The sequence below is a fragment of the Tenrec ecaudatus genome, chromosome 17 (genome assembly GCF_050624435.1).
Source record: "Tenrec ecaudatus isolate mTenEca1 chromosome 17, mTenEca1.hap1, whole genome shotgun sequence".
In the NCBI taxonomy this organism is placed as follows: domain Eukaryota; kingdom Metazoa; phylum Chordata; class Mammalia; order Afrosoricida; family Tenrecidae; genus Tenrec; species Tenrec ecaudatus.
Window position 1 is genome coordinate 20,515,731 of NC_134546.1, and position 21,409 is coordinate 20,537,139.

The 21,409-nt window shown below is 50.0% G+C and overlaps 1 protein-coding gene across 1 annotated transcript in view; it reads right to left on the reverse strand.

Moving 5' to 3' along the window:
- ALK (ALK receptor tyrosine kinase) overlaps positions 1–21,409 on the reverse strand; it is an 897,834-nt gene that overhangs the window by 91,501 nt on the left and 784,924 nt on the right. The window contains exons 9-11 of the mRNA XM_075536070.1: positions 19,692–19,861; positions 4,622–4,716; positions 4,324–4,443 (exon numbers count right to left, since the gene is read on the reverse strand). Coding sequence (XP_075392185.1) covers positions 4,324–4,443; positions 4,622–4,716; positions 19,692–19,861 — 385 coding nt within the window. The remainder of the gene's footprint in view (positions 1–4,323; positions 4,444–4,621; positions 4,717–19,691; positions 19,862–21,409) is intronic.

The window sequence follows — 21,409 nt, forward strand, 5'->3', positions numbered from 1 at the left end:
GGGTTAAGAAACCCACTAGGCCACGTTCACATCCTTGCCCCACTCCCTTCCAGTTACATGATGCTTAAATTCCTCTGGATCATGTTCTCATCCCTTCTCCAGGTGGAGCTTTCTGCTCCCTTAAAGAGCGACAGTCTTGGAAACTCCACAGGGATAGTTCTACCCTATCCCATAGGGTTGCCCTGAGTTGGCATTGACTCTACGGCAGTGGGTCTGACTTTTGTTTGGAAGCAGGAGCCTTGGTGATGTGATAGTTAACCGCTTGCCTGCGAACCCAAAGGCCAGTAGTTCAAACCTACCCAGTAGCTTTGCTCTCGAGTTTAAGTCAAACCAAAGTCATTGACAGCCGGTCGATGCCAACCCACAGCTACCTTATAGGACAGGGGAGAGCTGCTCTTGTGGGTTCTTGAGACAGTAACTGTTCTCAGCAGTAGGAAGCCTCGACTTTCTCCTGCAGAGGGGTTGCTGGTGTTTCACTGATGGCCTTGTGATTAGCAACTCAATGGGTCACATGGACATCCAGAGCTAAAATTGCCTGGAGGACACTCAACAGCCACTGGATGGTAATAACAGCCTCTCTCCAGACACAGCATGGTGGCTAAATGGACTGAAACCCTCCAGCCCAGCTAGGCATGCACCTTCCTTCCCCGGAGGACCCCTCCGAGGCCCACACTCTGAGCTGGACTAAACTTGACCTGTCTGTGCACAACCTATCTTCCCCCCATGCACCAGAAGCACCACGCCTGGCACATGCTTGCTGGGCGATTATTACTGAGTGGGGGGTGACTAGCCGCCACCACCTTCCTGAGGCCTGATGGACCAAACCTCCTGCACGAACCCTCCTCTGCACGGGCCTTCGCTCATGGCGGGCACTCTGCTCGGTCTTAATTGCCCATGAGTGTTCTTCAGTTTCATGTTGTGATTCTTGGAGCTCCTAACCCCGTTCTTGTTCTGCTCTTGATCTTGGCCCAGTGCAGAGCCGGCCTCAGAAGAGGCACAAGACTGTGTGCGGGTTGCACTCCCGCCCTGAGGATGGGCTTGGGAGGCTGCACCGCGGTCAAGCTCCATCGGAGGCTGTTGTCTGCTTCCCCGTGTGTATCTTCCTGATGAACAGAGGCCCTTGCCCTTCCTTCCAGCTCCAGCCCCCAACCAGGGCCTGGCAGACCCGAGTCAAGACAGAGGAGGGATGCTTCCTGCTTCCTTGTGCCCCAGCTTCTCCCACTGCACCTCAGCTACTCCCTGATGAGGCAGGGCGACCCCTGAAAAAGCTGAGCACCTTCCAAGGCTGCTGGGGAGGAGTCTGGCTCATTTTCTTCTTCCTCTTGAGTTGTGGTCACTCAGGAGGCTGTCTGGAGACAGAGCCGAGAGCCACTGGGCTGAATCTCTAGCTATATTTGCATAAACCCTTCCTGCTTTGGAGACAGGGGCTGGGGGATACAGTTACTCAGTCAATGAGGCATGAGTCTCAGCCTTTGTCATCTCCAGCTTCCCAGGCAGCCATTGGCTTCTAATGGCCTTTGGGGGTGGTGGCGATGGGGGGTGGAAGGGGAGGAGGTACAGTTATCACTGCGTTTGAGCCGCTGCATGATTTCATTAGTCTGAGTGGCTACTGGGCAGGCCCTTATCGATTAGCCTTTTAGGGACAGTGGGAGTTATGTGGCAATAAACCGGGCATGGCTGGTTCCTAACTGCTGGCTGCAGAGAGGCCTGCAGCTGCTGACATGTGAGAAGTGAGCTCAAGCACCAAGCCATCCACCAATCTCTCACTCAGTGTTCCTGGAATCCCTGACATGTGGTCAGTGTTGGTGCTGAGCCCTGGGGCAGGAGGCGGCAGGGCGGGGTAGGGATGGGGGTGTGGGGAGGTTTGCAGGAATGTTTGCTAGTCATGCTCACTCAAAGAGGGGAAGTCTGGTCTTTCCCTTGGATTTCTTACAGGAAAGTAGCAGGTTGACTAAGGGCCAGGAAGTAAATGGAGGTGGATCATTGGGGTAGAGGCTGGGGAGGAGGGTTGAGTGAGTTAGTTACATGGCTGCCTCCCTGGTCTTTATGGTTTTTGTAAACTGTGGGGCGAAGCAGGGAAATGGAACTCGAAGTTTCATAGGGTGGGTTCCCCTAAGAGGAAGAGGAGAAGGTGGTTTATAGTTTTAGTTAAAGGGGAGGGAAGAAAACAAGGTTGGGGGTGGGTGAGAGAGCAGCTCACCCTTCCCTTGGGCTGGGCAGCTCCCAGCCTTCCAGCTGGACTCAGGGAAGGAGGGAAGGTTCCTTTCTGGGCAGCTCTTAGGGGCAAAAAGGTAAAGGATTTCAACAAAGACAAAGCAAAGCAGCTATTTAGATGGTGTAGTCACTGAGCCTCTGAGAGCCAATTCATATAGGGATGAAGCGATGAAACGTGTATTGTTTTGAGGAGGTGGGACTCTGTCCTTGTGGCATTTATATCTTATTTATATCTTACTCTTATGACTTCTAGGAGTTACAAAGGCTCATTTGGCTGGATGACACCCCCTCACCCAACACACACACAAAAATATTGCCCTGAGATAATCTTTAAACCTTGAACTCAAAATTAATCTAAAAAAAGTCTCAAAAATCAAACATATACCCAGAAGTCTTTCAGCCCAAGAATAGCTTAATTTACTCAAGAATGTTGGCCTCACGCATGGTGGCTGTCAGGCATTCCCTTTGTGGAATGGAGCGGGCAGTAGGCCCCAATGATCAGAGAGGACACTTAGGGGCAGGGTTAATGGGGGAGGAGCAGTGACAGAGGGGACCAAAAATGTCACGCAACTCCGCATGCAGGCAGGTGTGGAGCTGGTGTCTATTCTGCTGCGCAGACTCTCAGTGACAGCAATAAACATTAAATTGCCGTGGGGGAAAGTACCTCTTTAAAAAGAGCAGAAGAGGTTCAGGCACTTTCCACCAGCTCCCTCTCCTCCTGTGTGACATTTCAGTCTCCTTTGACCTCAGTGGCCATGCCCGCTTGTTCGGAAGCTCGCGGTCAGACCTTCAGTCAATCCTTTCTGAATACGGAAGTTTACATGTTTGGGTGAGCTCTGTCCATTGACTCATGCATGTCAGCATCTGTGGAAGGTGCTTTGTTGGTTTGGTTTGGGTTCTCTGCCCCTGCCTCCCTTGCTGATGGAAACTCCTCGTGGACCTCCACCTGGCAGAGCATGTCTCCCTGGGGCTGTGCTGTCAGTTCAGGACTCGTTCTTCTGTTGAAACCAGATAGACTCCATCGCTTCAACTTGGTCAGAATATACATACACACAGGTGCAGGCACTAAACGGGGATTTCACATCGCTGAGGAGGACTTAGAGACGTATCCTTCACTGGCTGTTATTTTCCTAATTCACCGCTGCTCAAGGGTGTTCCGATGAAATAACAGTAAGTGAAGGTAGCTCTGGAGTCCCTTGCTGGTTCGTGGGTGGACTTGGGAGCAGGAGGAGGCTTTCGGCCTCTGTACAGATGGTTTCCAGTCTCGAAACCCACAGACGCACTGCTACTCAGTCCCCTGGGGTCGCTGGGAGTCCGATTCGACTTGATGGCAGCAAGTTTGGGGTGGCTATACCGTGGACTGCATTCTGGGTCCTCTGTTGGTACTCATGTCTGGGGATGGATATTCCACGGACACACCCTGCTTTGCCTGTGTGGGGCCTGGCCACCTAAAGCTGCTTCTTTGGGGCTAGGCTCACGGCTCCCCATCTGAGAACCATGAAGACAGCATACCAAGTGGGGAGACTTCCTCCTGCTATGGAGGGGCTGAGTACTCATTCCTCTGGTTTAGGGCCAGAGGCTGAGGCAGCCTGTGTGGAAAACAAGAAGTCCCTAGGAGTCTTTCAGTCTGAGAGAGGCTGAGTTGAGTAACTGTGGGGAGTAGTCAAGCTCTGGGGGTCAGATGCTGAAGTGGAAGCACTGGGGGCTTTACCAGCCTCTGTGCAATAGAAAACCTGGGCCTTGAAATCAGCTGTTTTTGCAGGAAGGAAGTTGGCCAGGAAGGCTTGTTTTTATTCAGTGACAGGGGAATGGGTTTTGAGAAACAGCTGAGGAAAGCATACCAGCTTGCTTCGCCCCTTTATGTTGGAGCCTGCATATTCCCCTGGCATGGAAGAGCCTGGCTTCTTAGTGCGGCTTTCAGAAGCTTCCTTTGCCTAGAGGAACCCAAACAGTTGCTCATGGAGCCCCTTAGTCAAAGGGTAGGTAATAGCCCTTCTAAAAATTACTCTTATAGCCTTTAAACACCGCTCCCCACCTGAATTTCAGAATACCCCTTTCTCTTCGGTGTTAGGAAATGACTTAGCTCCAACTTGTGAGTTGGAGCCTTACCTGTTGGGTCGAAGATGGGGGTCTCTCTTGGTGGATTTCTCCAGGGGGTCAGCTCCTTGTTTGGGTTTCTCTCAAACAGATTTCTTGATTTGGGGGCTGCATTCTTGTCTTCCCCGCTGACTGGAATAGAGAAGGAGACCCCGTGGTCTCAGTTAGGTGGGGCTCAGGTTTAGGGAGAGAGAGGAGTTAGCACTAGGAATGGTGGGTGTGGCTTAGGGTATGGAGGGATGGTGAGGTCACAAGGAGTCTGGGTTGGGGGACAAAACTGCCGGGGGCAAAAGGGACGGGGTGAACTCACTGGTGAGGTAGCAGTCAAGGCTGATGGAGATATTGTCAAACGCCACGGTGGCTCTGGTGCCTTTCCCCCACCACGCGACAATCTGCAGCCAGAACCTGTATGTGTCGAGAGGAGAGCAGATGAGGAGCAGCCTGGGAGTTCATGTCCAGGAACCGAGTGCTGATGACATTGCTCATCACAGTGCCTGCTAGCATCCTTACCTGATCTCAGAGCAGGATGAGCACGGTGAACATCTCCTTTGACTTCTGCACTGGGAGGGAGCCCACTTACTTTTTGGAGTGTTATGCTGATTCATGGCCACCACCAGGCCCTTCAACCAAGCGTGGAGTTTGGAGCCTGGGGCCAAAGCAGACTCTAGTGACATGAGGGTAGGCTTGATATTCAACTGGCGCTGACTCATGGGGCTGAAGTTGTTATTAACATACGGAAATGATTTTGTCTCCTTTGCTGCCTTCCGTTGTGGCTACAGGCAGCCTGGCTGCTCCCTGTTGCCCACTGGACTTCCCAGCTATCCAGCAACCACAGGAATACCCCAGGCACACAGGGATCTTACGCCTCCTACATCCTGTCTAGGATCTGCTCCGGGCAGTCGGTGTGGCTACCCTGGCTGGCTGCTTGTCAGATATTAAAAGACGTTAGATATTACCCTGGAGGACAATTGCAACCAGCCCAGAGTGGCTCATAAAGCATCAACCAGCGTCGAGTCAGGTTGGAATTGAAAACCACCTGAGCAGGACACACAACGTGCAGTGGTCCTCAACCTTCCTCACGCCGCCACCCTTTCATAAAGATCCTCATGTGGTGGTGCCCTCCCCCAAACATAACATTACATTCATTGGTACTTCATCACTGTCATTTTGCTACTGAGATGAATGAATCGGGCGACCCCTGTGAACCGCTGGCTTAGAGGAAGGAGCAAGCTAGAGCAGGCCGGAGTGGCCCATGAGGACTTCCCAGAGTTGAAAATATTCCAGCTGAGTTGGAGGGAAAGAGATGGATTAGAGATGTGGACTTGGGAGTGAGGAGCGGTGAAGCGGGGGTGGGTGGGGGATGGGAGGGCCATCTCAGAGCAGGGGGTGGGCCTGGTAGGCTCTAGGGTGGGTCATGGGAGGAGCTAAAGATGGTGGGAGTAGTTAAAAGCCAGGCTGAAGAGTCATCTCATTGAACATGGCAGCCACTGAAGGTTTCTGACAGGCCAGTAACAAAATCTGAGGCAGGCTCTAGGGTGAGCGATGTGAACTGAGGACTAGTATGGAGGAAATGGGACTGGAGGTGGAGGAACCAGACAGGGGGCAGCTGAATGAGGCAACTGTGTGTGTGTGTGTGTGGGGGGGGGGTTTCCCATGCCTTCATCAGGTTGCTGTTCTCTGAGTCTGGAAAAAGGCCTGGCCATGGTCTCCTTGATTTCCACAGGGGCCAGGTTCACAGATAAGCTCCCAAACAGAGCCCGTGTAGCCCCAGACCCAGCCCAGGCCTGGGGCTACCATCTCTAGGAAACCAAACCAAACATGCTGCCATCCAGTGGACTCTGACTCACAGGGACTGTCGAGGACAGGGGAGCTCTGCCCTTGTGGGTTTCTGAGACGGTAACTCTTGACGGGGGTCGGAAGCCTCATTTTCCTTCCCCTAATGCGGCTGTCTCCGATTTCCTAGAGTACGTATAAGGGTTAGGGAGATGCTGCTCAGTTACCAAGAGGGCAGACATCCAGAGCTGTTGAAGAAGGCGAATGGAAAGGATGGCGCCACCCTGAGATGATGTCAAGCAGGCCTGCACAGCGGGGATCGGTGCCCCAGAGCCCACCCTGCCTGCCCCCTGCCCAGGCCATTCCCTCCTCATCTGCCATCTGCAGGTCAAGGCCAGGCCAGCTGCTGGTCTCAGAGCTCTTAAGGCACATGGCACGGATATCTTGCAGGAGGGCCCGGGGTCCCTGGGCAAACACCCCACATGGGTGTGTTTGTGTTTGTGGAGCTTTGGGAGAGAGGGGCCACATCCACGCGAACACACGTCTCTTCTGAGGAAGTTCTTCTCCCGTTCCTCTGCCTTCATTCTTCATGACTGCACGATCAGAGTCACAACATTCTCTGCGCAGATCCTGGGCCTCTTAGCGTGGACGGGAGGATGCCAGCTGGGGCTGGAATGGTTTCTAAATAGAAGGCTTTCTGACGTGCTCCGCAAGGCGACGGCCGTGGCGGCTGCTGTTTAGAGGAGCTTGATTGACACGGAGACTTGCACAGCTTTTGAGTCAGGGACGCTCACACAATCAGGGAAGACTGGCTCAGATGTTGACATGCAAACACGTGATGCTGCCTCTGTCCACCCAGGGACCTCGCTTCCGCTCCTTCCCCAAGTGCTCCAGGCTCCAGAGGCTGCAGGGCCAAGACGGTGGGCTAAAGATGGGTCAAGTTGAGTGTGAGGCAGGGGCAGTCTGTGATGGCGGGTAAGACGGGGCCTGGAGCTGGAAGGAGGTGGTGCAGGATCTCCTCTTGAGGAGATCAGGTGAGCATCAGGGTCGCCCAGAGGCAGGCTTCTCTGCTCTGCAGGGTACCTGCTTGCGCTTTCACCCTGGTGACATCGTGGGTTCCTTGCGCTGGGCTGCTAACCACAAGGTCAGCAGGTCAAAACCATCAGCTTCTCAGTGGGAGAAAAGGGAGGCTTTCTATTTCCTGGGATGACTGACAGTCTCAGAAGCCCACCGGAGCGGTTCTTCCCTGTCCTACAGGGTCACTATGCATTGGCATCAACTCGATGGCAGGGAGTTTGGTTTTAGGAAAAGAAGAGGTTGTCTTTGGCTCTGCCCCCCTTCCCCTCCCTCTGCTAGAGACGAGCAAGGCTTCCTCAAGGTTCTCAGAGACCCTCTGGACCAGCCACCATTTTCGGTTGACCCTCCCCAAAAGTTCAGGTGCCAAGTCATTTTCTGGGGTCACGTGCCTGCGGAAGCCATGGCCTCACACGGTGAGCTCAGCACATGCTTGGGAGCTGCTCTGGGGATGAGGGAACAAAGGGGCCCCAAGCCCTTGCTGCCAGAACACTCCTTCCCTCCACCCCAAAAACGTCCCCTTCAGTGGGGAAAGGTCTCTGAGTCCCAGAGCCGGCAGAGCGCATTGCATCTCCTCCTCCAAGGGCAGCGAGATCGAGGAGAGAGGGGAGAGGCAGCCTTTCTTGTCCCCCCAGCTTGCTCCCCTGAGACCTGCGCCCTCTAAGAACATGGCAGGCCAGGCGCTTCTCTCAGCCACTCACAGCCGTGCCAGGCTTGCTTCTGCTCCCCAGTATCCACACTCGCCCAGCCCTCTCCGTTCCTCCGAAAAGATGCTTTGGAATCCGAGAGCTGTTGCTCTTCCTCTTACTGCTAGCCAGTGGGATTTGGAGCTAGTTGCTAAAACCGACTTGGCTGGAAATCTTGGTGGGAGCCTGGCTTTGCATTAGAAATGCCTCCCTCCTGCCTCTGTGTTGCTCAGCTTGACTAAGAGGCCTTTTGAAAATGGGCCCCAGTGGGACTCTGGGAGGCTGGTGGTGATCCGGCAGTGGGCCAGGTTTCCAGGGGGCAGCGTCTCGGCTCCCCGGCAGATCTCTGCCTGTGAAATGCTGAGGCTGCTCATGCGCCACTCAGAAAACGCAGTCTCATTCAGGCAACAGACTGTTAATGGACAGTGACTATAATTCCTTATTTGCCAACCTGCCAGCCTGGGGGATCGACAAACCTAATTAAGTTCCCTTAATGATTTTAAGTAGCTAACACAGAAAGGTGTGCATCTGAAGGTGGACTGAGGGGATAGGGAGCAGGAAACAAGAGCTGGATTGGGGAAAAGGCATTTATCAGTCGGCCACCACGTTCCGGACGCCTCCACTTCCAGTTAGCTGGGTCTGAAGGAGCAAGCGTTCACAGCTGGGCTAGTCTGGACTTCGGCCACTGCGGACAGAGCTGGCAGAGACGGCTGAGGGAAAACACCCACTCCAACGTCTCACTACACAGTTGATTTGCTCGGCAAAGGTCTTCTAAAACGGACTGTCCTAAGCTCAGGGCTCGGTATGCCTTTCTATCAGGAGGACGGATGTGAAGAAAGGGCCCTGCCACATCCTTCCTGGGACCAGTGTCATGGACCTGAGTTTGAGGTCGGAGGGAAGGGGCTGATGAGCAGGGGTGGATTCACAGGGCCTCTCAGCTGTCCAGGCTGGACTAGCACGATGGGCTGGATGTGTGTGCCCAGACAGAGGAGAGCACACCATCATTCCAAGGGGCAAGAGAGAGGGGGGCTTGATGTCCATGTGGCCAACCTAGGCCAGATGGTCTCTGGGGACCCGGCATTAAAACAAAGCTGGGAAATGGCAGGGTCCCCTGAGACGGTCAGAGCTCAAGACAACAGCAGAGCCAAACCTGCAGACCTCCACCGCCCAGGATGCTTTGCCTGCCAACCCTTCTTAGCTCCTCCAACGGGAGCCTTCTTGGCCCATCCACAGCCTTCAGCCTCGTTCTGTGTCACACGTCCCCCATACTATTTGTGAACTACCCACTCATGCTTCTCCTGGGAGTGCCTGGGTGTCAGTTTCGGCTTCTCTCTGGATAAGTCTACAGACATTTCTGACATTGGCCACCCCTCTGCCCTCGGCCGCTCTGCCGATTTGGGACTTGCAGGGTCAGTGTGGACCACGATGGTGGCACACCCAGACGGAGGGAAGAGAGGACCTCAGGAACGGGTTGTCTGTGAGGGTGAGTTAGCAAGCGGCTCTGCCTGGTGGGGTCTGAGTCTCAGAAGGTACGCTAGCCTCAAGACAAAGATATTTCCTTGACAGGGACTTGGGTGAGTTATTGGTACTTTCTGAGCCCCAGCCTGCATGCTGAACTCTAAAATGTGGGCCTTTTCCAGTGGAAGCCTGGCCGAGGCATGGGGGACTGTGATTTATTGTTCCTGATTTATATTCTATTTCTATTCGCTTATCTGGGCAAGCTGGGAAGAAACACGAAGCTCCGAATCTCAGAAAGAGTGAGTCTTGGACACCCACCTGCAGGGTCATGATGAGTTGGCATCGACTCGATGGCAATGAGCTTGGAAGTTTCAGGAGGAGAGAGAGGGGCAGCGCCCTGGGCATAAGTGAGCGTGGGTGGGCAGGGTGTGAACAGATGATGGCTGTGGTGGTGTGGGCTAGGTGGAAGGCGTGTGTGGGATGCGAAGCAGGGAGCTAGATGTGCAGGCACGGGACGTGGTGGAGATAAAGACAGACTCAGGTCTGAGTCATCTGCATAGGAGGTGATGGTAGGAGCCCAGAGCACCCTGCGGTTCCCGGGACAGCAGCTATAGGCTGGCGTCAGCTTGGCTGCAAATCCCACCAGCCTGGCTTGAGCCCTCACTTCCAAGACAGCAGACCTCGTGCCTGGGAAGGAAGGGCTGAGAACACAGGACTACCCTTTCAGAGACACGGAGAGTTGTGAAAAAATATATAGATCTGTTGACTTGTAAACTGGTCTGTGGATGTTACCAAGACAATCTCCAACAGATGTGAACATCCTGTTATTCTAAAGGGGTTCATTTATTGCCATTTTGAGCAACGCTTTCTAAAACCAGGCTCATGGACCGGATCTGTCTTGCTGCTCTGCGCTCTTGATTGTGGAAACTTAGCAATCAAAAGCAACAACTTGTCCCAAACATCACAGTAAATCAGTGTTAGAAATAGGATTTAAGGCTCAGAATTGCTAAGCTACTTCTTGCTTCAATGATCTGGGATATTTTCTGAGACAGAAACACGGCCAGATCCTTGCAGAGTTATGAGTGCCTGATTTGTATACAGCCATGCCTGGCTGCACACTGTGATGCCAAGCCTTCACCAGAACTACCCCCCCCCTCCTTCAGAGGGATGACCTCAGGCTGTCCTGGGGCAAGGGCACCAGTCAGCAGGCGAAGGAAGGGTCTCTTTTCCTCTCGCTCCTTCCTGCCCCTTTTCTAAGGTCCACCTCTAGGCTCCACTCATTTGGCATTTGGTTCCTTTCAGGGGTTTCCAGTCATCCCCCTGGTTCTGGTCTCCCCAAACTCTGTCATGATGGCTGCCTGTCCCCCACAGCTTGAAATCCAAAACATACCATCTCACACCTACACCCACCCAGCCTTTCCCCAGGAGATTGCTCAGCATTCTCGCATATGCTCTAGTTGACCCCGAAAAAACATCCCTGGCCCTAAGCCTCTACTCCCCTTGATGGACTTCTCTGGAATGTCCTCTTCCAATTTCCCCGAGACCTAGAACTTGATGGGAACTGACAGCAATAGCAATAAACGTCCTTTGTGGTTCAGGATATAATATGCCTGCTTTCTCCAGGGAGCCTCCCCTGACCACTCTGATCTGTGGAAGTCACTGTGTGACATCCCCTCTGATCACCCCTGACCCCAGACACTGGTCATGCTCTGCTAGACTCTCTGCAAGGCTGGTGTCAGCACTTGCCTCTCAGGCACCTGCTGAGCATCCCCTCTGGGGTGCGGGCCCAATGACACTAGGTCAAACATGCTTCTCCTCCTCTGTCCCCAACGGGAGCTATGTGCCACCCCGGGCCACTTCTCTTCTCACTTCTTGGTTCTTGCACTTTCCCACTAAAGACCTGGATCTGTTGCTTTACTCCAGTGATGGCTAAGTTTGCTGGGCCTTTCAAATATAGAAGAAGCTTCTTGGGCCTAATATATATTCTATTGAATCAGAATCTCTTGGGTGGGATCCAGGATTCTGCACGCAGAAAGAAGGAAAAGGCTGTCCACGTGGTCATCGTGTCCAGCTAGGTTTGCCAATACTGTCCTGTGCTAAGTCTTTACAAAAATGTTTGTCTGTGAATTTTTTTCTTAATAGATAGAAAGTGTTTAAGGGGGAAAATTCTGCCAGGAGATAAGGTTTTTCTACATCATAAATCCTTGGGAATGGAGCATTCATATCTTAGAATAAATAGATCTTGGGATTGATCTCAGCCTTGAATTAGGAGTGCTCTTGGAGAAGAAGCCTGGTCAATGCTCTTTGCTGAAGGAGGAGCCAGACATCTCCGGTGACATTCTCCCCGGTGTCCGGAGATGGGGCTGCATGTCTTGGTTTAACTTACAACACCTTGAATCATTTGTTTTTAATCTGAGCCATTTCCCCTACTTTACAGAGTTTCTACGGGTGGATTTTCAGTCGTAGATCACCTGTCCTTTCTCCCTAGTCTCTCTTAGTTGGAAAGCTCTGCTGCCGTCTGGTCAGCATGAAAGCAGCATACAAGCCTTCTTGGAGAAACAAGTGAAGGCAACACAGGAGGAGGATTGGCCCCACGTTAAACCAGGGTCTCCCACACTGAAGACAACAATTCTACCACTAATTCTACTGCCCTCCCCCCAGGTAAGAATAAGTCATGAGAGTTCCCCTCCAGGACTCTCCCCACCACAGAAATATGCTCTATGAAAGGAGAGCATTGTGATTGATAGAGTCCCATCTAAAATGGGGATTCTGTGACCGATAGACAAGGATTGAATGGAGGGGTGGGGTGGGGTGGGGGGGCGGGTCAACAAATCTCGGTTCTATGTAGTTTCTGATAGAAATACATAAAAACGTAACTCTCAGTTTAACGGATCCCATTTGAAAGATGCATTCGTGGAAAACACCACTTGTCATTTAGGACAAAGGCTGCAAAGGGAACCGGGCATCTGACTATGAGAGGAGCCGTTTTTTCTCGTTAGACTATGTATATTGGGTACAGCTAAAAGCTTTTATAATGCTAGTGTTGGGGAATGGCGCCCGCCCAGGTGTGGTACGTCAGGTGCTCTATATTTTGACTGTGCAAGTGCCGTGATTTGTGGGACATGATTGGATCCAAGGTGTTTTCAAATCCATCTAGTAATGAGCTGAACTTAACACATCCACTTCTGCTCACTACACGTGTCAAGCCTTCTGACGGCATGGGAGCTCTGCGCTTAATGTAGTAGGTGATATGATTAGGAGGAGAAAACGTAGGGGCACATTCCCCATAAGAGACCGATGGAACACAGGGCGAGAGTCTGCTCGCTTGAGTTGAGAGGCATCTGCACGGAGGAAGGATGCATGGCAGATGAGGGCACAGAGATGAACGTTGCTGCTAAGGAGAAATAGTTGCAGGAGGTGGCTCTGATGTAATGGGATGCTTTTAAGTACACATGAAGCCATGATTGGGCTTGGTGTGGGTCCTCACCCTTACCCGGAGAGGGTCTCTCGCTCTGGAAGCCAGGGATGGCCAATTGCCTGCTGGACTGGACCCTGCCCTTTGGAGGGTTTCCTCATTACTCTTCATCGTACGGTTCTACTGTGAACATCGTGTCGCGGTGACCACAGGACGGCATTATTTTTTTCTTTTGACACTGCTGGTGAGTGGGCAGCATGTAGTTCCACGGATCGGGGCCGCCCTGTCCACAACCTTCCTCTAGCTCGGTGGGGGAGATGGCTGTGTGGTGCTGGAGCAATCTGACGACAGCTGAGCTCTCTGTCACTAGCTCTTCCTTCTTGTGAGGACCAAGACATCGTGTGAAGATCCAAGTCCACCAGATAAAGTGATTCTGATAGGACAGCGGCCAGAGACAGAAGGCACAGGTGCCAGACAAGTCCCTAAAGAGAATTCCTTGACCCCAGGCTAACAGATGCCATCTTGGTTCATCTGGTGGCACGCAGGCATTGCTTTGATAACCGGACCACCCTGTAGTAGAATTTGCCATCATGTGATTCTGTCTGTTATGTTACATACAGGTTGGACAGGGGAGGAACCTGAGAGAGGAAATTATGGATGGTTTCAGTTGGAATTCGGTAATAGGAAGGAGCTTCCAAAAGTCGGTGGAAAAATGGAATGGGAAGACAATGAACATTTTTTGATGAACTTTTTGAAGCCATCAGGTGTATGTGATTTTCCTCAAGACCCCATCAGCCAACGCATTGGGCATGCCATGTTGTAGACGTTGTACTAGGCATTGAGAAAACAGTGACATATAGACAGATACGGCTTCGCTTCCTCGGTGCTTATATTCAGGTACTAAAAACAGATGATGAAGAATGAGAACGCAATCCAATTTTAGGGTATGTTCCAATAGCTAGTCTAGTTTTTCATATGGCCCCTAGGGGTGATTGATTATCATCACCTAGAGCAGGCATCTCAGGCAGCCTGCCCAGGACGTTTACCCGGCCCACTGGGTGTTTTTGCCCCATTTGTTTTTTCATAGGAATTTGTTCATAGTTTTTCTTTAAACTATAGTCTGGCCCTCCAACGGGTCTGAGGGACAGTGAACTGGTCCCCTGTTTAAAAAGTTTGAGGACCCCTGGCTTAGAGGCTGGACGTTATTTAGGAAAGACCCCCTAATCTTTAATGACGTTGCGTTTCAAAGCTGTAGGGCAGCCGAGGTAATTTGAGACAGCACAGGGAAAGAACTCACAGCAACCATACAGGACAGAAAATAACTGTCCTGTGGGCAGTAAACATATAGGAAATAGGAAACCTTATCTTTCTCCCATGGAGCAGCTGGTGGTTTCGAACTGCTGACCTTGAGGTTCAATAGCAGTAAGCTTGTGTCTGAATTTGTTTAGGAAATGAAGTTCATGCCACTTCCAAGAGCCATGGCTGTGGAGCTGTCCACCAAGTAGGTGCTGAACACCTGAAGCCAACTGCTAACATTTACTTAGGGGGTGGGGTTGGATTGCTCTTTCTTTTCTCCATTACCTTTAAATTTTACATAATTCTGTTTTCTTCCTCTACTTTTCTCTCCTTCCATTTCCATTTTCTGTAATCCAGGCAGCTTACTCTCCCTGGACAGAGAAGGAAGTGTGTGTTCTTTCCTCCTCCTCCATCGGGAGACATCACAGAGCATTCATGGCTGAGAATTCAGGAAAGAATTTTAGGGTTGTAAAACTGGCTGTTCCTACCTCTACTGAAGCATTAGGCGGGAGACACTGTTATTATTACACTAGAGTTATTACTGATTAGGCATTTACTGTTGGCCAGGCAGTTCACTGCTGATCTCAGTTTCACAGAACATAGTTTGACTCAGAATAAGTCATTGTGATTTGTGCTATTTAGTCAATACATTATTGTGGACCCCACATAGCCAAGAGATGAAGTTGAAGGGAATGAAAGATAAAATTTATCAAATCCTATTACCCACAGATGCATTCAGTGGTCGCTGCGTGTATTTCTTACCACGATCTTGCAAAGTAGAACCATTATTGTGCAGGTGAGGATGCTGAGACTCTGAGAGGTGAGGTCATTGGCTGACATCAGACAGCCCAGGCATTTTAAAATCTGGAACTCTAATGCCTGTGCTCTTTCCTACAGGGGTATTTCTCTAGTTGATGGGGCCAGTTGCATCTAAAATCGAGTTTGATTTTAGCAAGTGGAAACAACGCTGCCTCCTTCTCCTGCAGCTCCATTCTCCTCTGGAGAATGCCTCCGATAAAAGCTACCGCTCTGGGAAAGCAGCTTTTGGCACTGAGCTTGCCAGTGGTGTGCAAGGGGGCTGGCGGATGAAGGTCCTCTTGTTTTTTCTAATTGCACACTTACTAGGTCATGAAGCATAGTCAGCCCTATCCGGCCTTTGTTGGAAGCCCTGCTGGCCAGTTTGGTTTAGTATCAATATTGGAAATGTCAGTCTGGTAAACAGCGTTTCACAGGGAGGAGGGAGGCTGGGAACAATGCCTCCTTCAAGTGAAATTCTAGCAGAGGGGAGTGACCAGAGTCAACATCTTACTTGCTTGGCATCCCCTGGAGTGGCTATGAAAGAGGGAACTTGCTGAATTGAGGAGGAAAGAAAGAAGAAGAAGAAAAACCCCAACCTTTTGGATTCATCTGAATGAATTCAGCATCTCCCAGCAGAAGGGCTCATACATCACCCTTGTGTTCTCTACTCGCTGTACACAGCTCCCACAAGTGCTAAGGACACCCCCTTCCTCCACTTTAATTAAGTCCATTTGTCCCGGGGGGCCCTGGGCCCCAGAATGTCCCCCTCGAACTCCTGAAGGAGTAGGCAGCTGGTGCTCCCAGTGAGGATGGGACCATGGCCTGTGACGGAGCAGCTTGGGCTATGAGCTCTGGGGAACAGCAGACTCGGTGGTGTTTGAGAGAAGATTTTGAGACCCACCTCTCTACTTACGAGGCTGGTACCCACTAATGCCACCGCCCATCTTGCTGCAAGTCCCTGGCCCTCAGTTTTCCAAGGCAGGGCCATCAAGATGATAATTTGTGTGTTTGCAGAACCTAATTTGGATGCTTCTCTGCTTGATAGGATATGATATTTAGGCAACGGAAGAGGACTTTCCTCCTCCAGACCCCTTGACAGAAATGACAGCTCCTTTTTATTTGGAGCAGAGCAGCACAAACCATCAAGAGCTCAGCATGACACGGAAGAGCATCATCACAGGAGTGTTGTCGTGCCCAGGCCAGCTTCCGTTCAAGCACTGCTGGCTCCAGGCAGACTGCAGGTGGCAGACTAGTGCCGTCCTGGGGAGACAAGGAGCAGCTGAACTCAGCGGTCCAGGCTCCAGTGCAGAGTCATGTAGAACGGACCATTTTCAGTCTAACCCTCTCCATTTAAAATGGATGAGGCTGAGACCCAACAAAGTCAGGCAACTTCTTCATGGTCACGGAGGTCACTGGAAATCAGATCCAGAGAGGAGCCATGTCCCACCTGGGAGGTAGAAGCGCTGTTCTGCTTGTTGGATGATTTGTCCCCCGTCATCAACCTGATTGGGGGACTTGACTTCCCAGAACATTGGACTTAGACCCAGACCCTCAGTGGCAGTTCCTCTCATTGGTTCTTTCCTTGGAAAAGGTCAGGGATGGGAGAATGATCATAGGAGATCTTTTTCAGATTTTTCTTTAAAATAACCATGAAATGAAATGGCAGATGGAAAAGTAAGGCAAAACCAAGTAGGAGCAAAAGCTGTAGATACATTAAGCCTGATTTGGGATTGGCATGACTCTCATAAAGAACTGCAAACATGCATTAATCACTGGAACATGGAATGCACAAAGTGTGACTCCATGAAACTGGGAAGTTGTCACGAATGACCCGGAAGGCCTGAAGATGGCAATTCCAGGCATTAATGAGCGGAAGTGGACTGCTATAGGCTGTTTTTAAGCAGACAGCCCACGATATCCTCTGCTGGGAGTGGCAAATTGAGGAGGACTGATGACACCTTCATTGTCAAAAAGAACAGTTCAAGATCTACCCTGAAGTGCAGCCCTGTCAGCAAGAGCATCCTGCCCATATGCCTCCAAAGAAGCGCAGTTGGTAGGACGGTTATTCAAATTTTTGGACCAACCACTACTGCTAAGGTGAAGACATTGAAGATTTTTAATCAACTTATGCAGTCTGAAATTGATCAAACATGCAAGCAAAGATGCACTGGATAATTCCTGGTGAGTGGAAGGTGAAAGTTGGAAACAAAGCCAAAAGATCAGTAGCTGAAACATATGGCCTGGGTGGCACAAGCAACACTGAGATCACCTGATGGAATTTGGCCAAACCAACAATGTATCCATTGGCTATATCCCCCCATGTAACCCACCATGATACATGAGGATTTCACCAGATGGAAACCACAGGATTCATATGCTCTACACCTGTGGAAAGAGATGCTGGACAAACTCCATATTCTCCATAAAAGAAGGGCCAGGGGCAACTGCAAACTCAGTTGCTCATAGATGAGTTCAAATTGAAGCTGAAGAAAATTATATCAAGTTCTCAAGAACAAAAGTGCATCCCACCTGAATTTAGAGAACGTCTCAAGAATCAATTTGACCCACTGAATGCTAGTGACAGAAGCAGATAATGTATGGGATGAAATACAGAATATCAAGCACAAAGAAAGCAGAAAGATCATTAAAAAGAGAGAGGTGGGGGAGGGGCGCAAATGCTATCACAAGACTCTACAACTTGCTAGTAAAAGATAAGTGATCATTTTAAAGGGCTGAACAGAACGTTTCAAAGGGCATCTGAGAAAATGGAGTAAACTAGCGAAATGTGCAAAGACCTGGAGTTACACAGTCAAAGGGAAGGGCGTGCTCAGCATTTCTCAAGTTGAAAGCACTGACGGAAAAGTCAAGCCTCAGTTGAACTACTGAAGGATTCCATGGGAAAAATAATGAACAATGCAGGAAAACACCAGAAAAAGATAGAAGGACAAAAGGAAGCTAGAAGGAATACACAGAGTCACAGCACCAAAAATCATCAATCAACTATTCAACCAGATTATCAAGGATCAATGATAATGAAGGAGAAGTCAAAGCTTCACTTAAGGTGTTGGCTAAACACAAAGCTCAAAAGAATAAGCAGAATCCCAAAATGAAATACTTTAACCAATGGGTGTAACACTGAAAGCACTCGCTCCTCTGTGCCAAGACAGTTAGAAGACTGCTACCTGGTCAACCTACTGGGAGAAAGCTGTATTTATGTTCACCCGAAAGAAAGGTGACCCCAAAGAACATGGACATGACTATCACACATGAGTAAATAATTTTTTTTTGCTGAAGGTCATGAAAACATGGCTTCAAGAGTACACCAACAGGGAACTGTCAGGACTTCAAGCTGTGATCAGAGGAGGGTGTGAGACAGAGGACACCATTGCTAATGTCAGACGGATCTTGACCGGAAGCAAAGAATACCAGAAAGATTTTACGGGCATCTTATTAACCATGGAAATCATTCAACTGCGTGGATCATAATAAATGATGGCTAGCATTGTGAGGAATGGGAATTCCAGCACACATAATTGTGGCCATGTGATGTGTAGACATATATCAAGAGTGAACAGAGGGATTCTGAGGGGTTTAAGATCAGGAAAGGTGTGCACCAGGGTTGCCTCCTTTCGTTATACGTATTCAATCTGTCTGCTGAGAACTGAAGGAACTGGGCCATAGGAAGAAGGATGCAGCAGCAGAAGTGAAGATCCGCAATGATATACCGTATATACTCGAGTATGAGCCGACCCGAATATCAGCCGAGGCGCCTAATTTTACCACAAAACTGCATTAAAATGTGCTGAAAATCTCGGCTTGTACACGCATATATGCGGTAACTTGAAGGTGAATAAAAGCCCTTCCTGCTAATGATCAAAGAAAACCCGCTTCCCATGTGGATTTCCCCGCAACAGAAAGAAAACAAACAGGCTCAAGTGGACCAACAGGCATCTTCCCGATCAATGGAGACAAGACTCAAGTTCTCAAGGATTTCACGTGACTTGAATCCACAATTGACACCCAGGAACACATCAGTCAAGAAGCCAAATGACCTATTGCACTGACAGATCTCTGCAAACCGGTTACCTTTAAAGTGTCAAGAAGAAGGCTGTCACTCTGAGGATGGAGAGGCACCTGACTCAAGCCATGCCGTTTTCAGTCATCTGCTATGCATGCAAAGGCTAGACAATGAATACAGAAGATCAGAGGAGAATCGGTATCTTCGAATTAGGGAATTATGGCTTTGGCAAAGAAATGAAACAAACCTCAGACCGTCACAGGAATAAACCTATGTGTGTGCAGGAGCCCAGCCAGCATGCTCCTTAGAGGCAAGGATGGCAAGACTTCATCTCACATACGTTTGACATGTAACTAGAAGTGACTAGGCCCTGAAGAAGGACATCACCCCGGGCAAGTGGAGGGTCAGCAAAAATGAGGAAGATGGACTGACACGGTGCCTGCAACCATGGGCTCAAAGGCAGCAAGACAGTGAGCAGCGTGAGGACTGCACAGGCCCAGGCAATGTTTGGGTCCGTTACACAAAGCCTTCCTGGGAGAAACAGCTCACTCCAGAGCATCGAACAACAGAAGTTGGAAGTAACAGACATTGTTCACTTTCCCCACATATTTTACACAACTAATGAGACCTGGCCAGTCACGATGGAGATGAATACTCATCAGCATTGAACTTCTCAGAGCTTCTTTGTGTGTCCTGCAAGCTGTGTGTGTGTGTGTGTGTGTGTGTGTGTATGTGTGTGTATGTGTGCATGGGTGTGCGTGTGTTCTGACGTGTGACTGTGTGTCCAGGATGGAGGAGACAGGGGTAGGCTCTTCCTGCAATTTGGCTGGTGGGGAAAAGGGGAGCGAAGGGAGTGGCCTACCTGTCAGAGACGTCGAGGAGAGGCAGCACGACACACTGCCACAGATCCAAGCCTTCGTTGGTGGCCCCATGCCAGACCAGCCTCCCCTGTTCCTTTCCCGTTTTGTTCTCCACCAGCACCAAGGATATGTTCCCCTTCAGGACTCCACGGATGAGCCAGGACATTCGGAGCTGTGAGGGGGAAAGAGCCAGAAGAATAAAATGTTATTGCCGGAAGAAAGCTTCCAGCAAGTCTTCCGGGAACCCTCAATGGAAGTGTCCAGGATTTTGCTGGAGACTCACCCAAGGTCTGCCCAGCGAGGAGAGCGGGAGGGTGGCAAATGGATCTTCCTCACTGTCTCTCAGAATAGTGTGTCGGGTCCAGCCATGGGAAGTTTGGGAGCTTGGTTCAGGTAGGTGCTACCATCCTATACTTCCCAAGACTCTGTCTCAAAGGTGAGAGCCAGCTCCTGGAAGCATTAAAGGAGCTTCCAAGGAAAAGTCAAAGGTTCTAGGCTACGAACATGGATGCCGGGCAGTCGCGACCACAGATTGTCAAGGCTTGCCGGCAGCCTAGGGTAGGATTGAGGCATTGAGGAACTTCTCCGTTGAAGCCCTCAGAAGGGAACAACACTCTGGACCCTTGATTCTAGACTTCTGGCCTCCAGGACTGAGATAACACATCTCTGTTGTTTTAAGCCACCTAGCTAGGGGGGGGGGGGGTGTTTGTCACAGTAGGGCTAGCAGAGTAACAGAGGCCTCAATTCTCTGTGATTTTGGGCAAGTGATTTTGTGACTTTTACTGCCTTTGGGTGTTTTTAAAAAATTTTTGTCCTTAAATGCATCAATAATCAATTGTGCATGATGTTATACTTTATGCTGTGTGTTAGCCAACTTTGACTTGAACCTGTGGCCATTGGTACACAGAGATCAGCCCCACATCGGCAGAGCAAGCTATTGTAACACGGTTGTCTTCCAGGATGGAGATGCTCACTTTACCAAAAGGAAGCTATAACCTTGTGCTCGCAGAGTGTCTTTATTAAAGATTCCGATGGAATGGTTCTCAGGATATTTGAAAGGAAATTACAACTAGTAATCTTTTAAAGAAAAGTCGAAGACATTTTTCACCCAGGGGCAATTTACACCACAAACACTATAAATCTCTGGTCTTTGGGTTCAAAATAATAGAGGTTGTACTTTGATAGAAAAAAAATCTATAAACAACATGTAGAATGAAGGACAACTGTATCATATCATTGCCCCAAATATTCCTGTGCAGGTTGTATATTAAAAAAATGTCCATTGTAGAAAATTAGGTAAAATATGTTCTACAACAAGCTGATGGTTTCCTGGCCATCGTGTCATTCTTTGCTGGATTCTCATTGTTTGAGGACATGTTTCTTTGTAAGTGACTACCTTGTCCCTCCTGATCCCTCAGGCCGGCACTGACTTACATTTAGCTCAAGGAGGTTAAGTACCATGACATGCCTGAGGCCAACATTTCCCACTCACTTGCATACCAACCCTTGACTTATAGGGCCACCCCTGGGCATTGGGTTTCCCAAGTTATTGTTTGACTTCTGAGATCCTAAAATTGGTGAATTTCATTTATAACAACAGCCTCTTCACTTGGAATTGTCTACTTATTTTCCCATATCCAGAATACTAAATATTTGTCTCTATTGAAAACACCCAGGTTAATATAGTAAGTCTGCTAGTTGTTAACTCTCACTTGGCTCT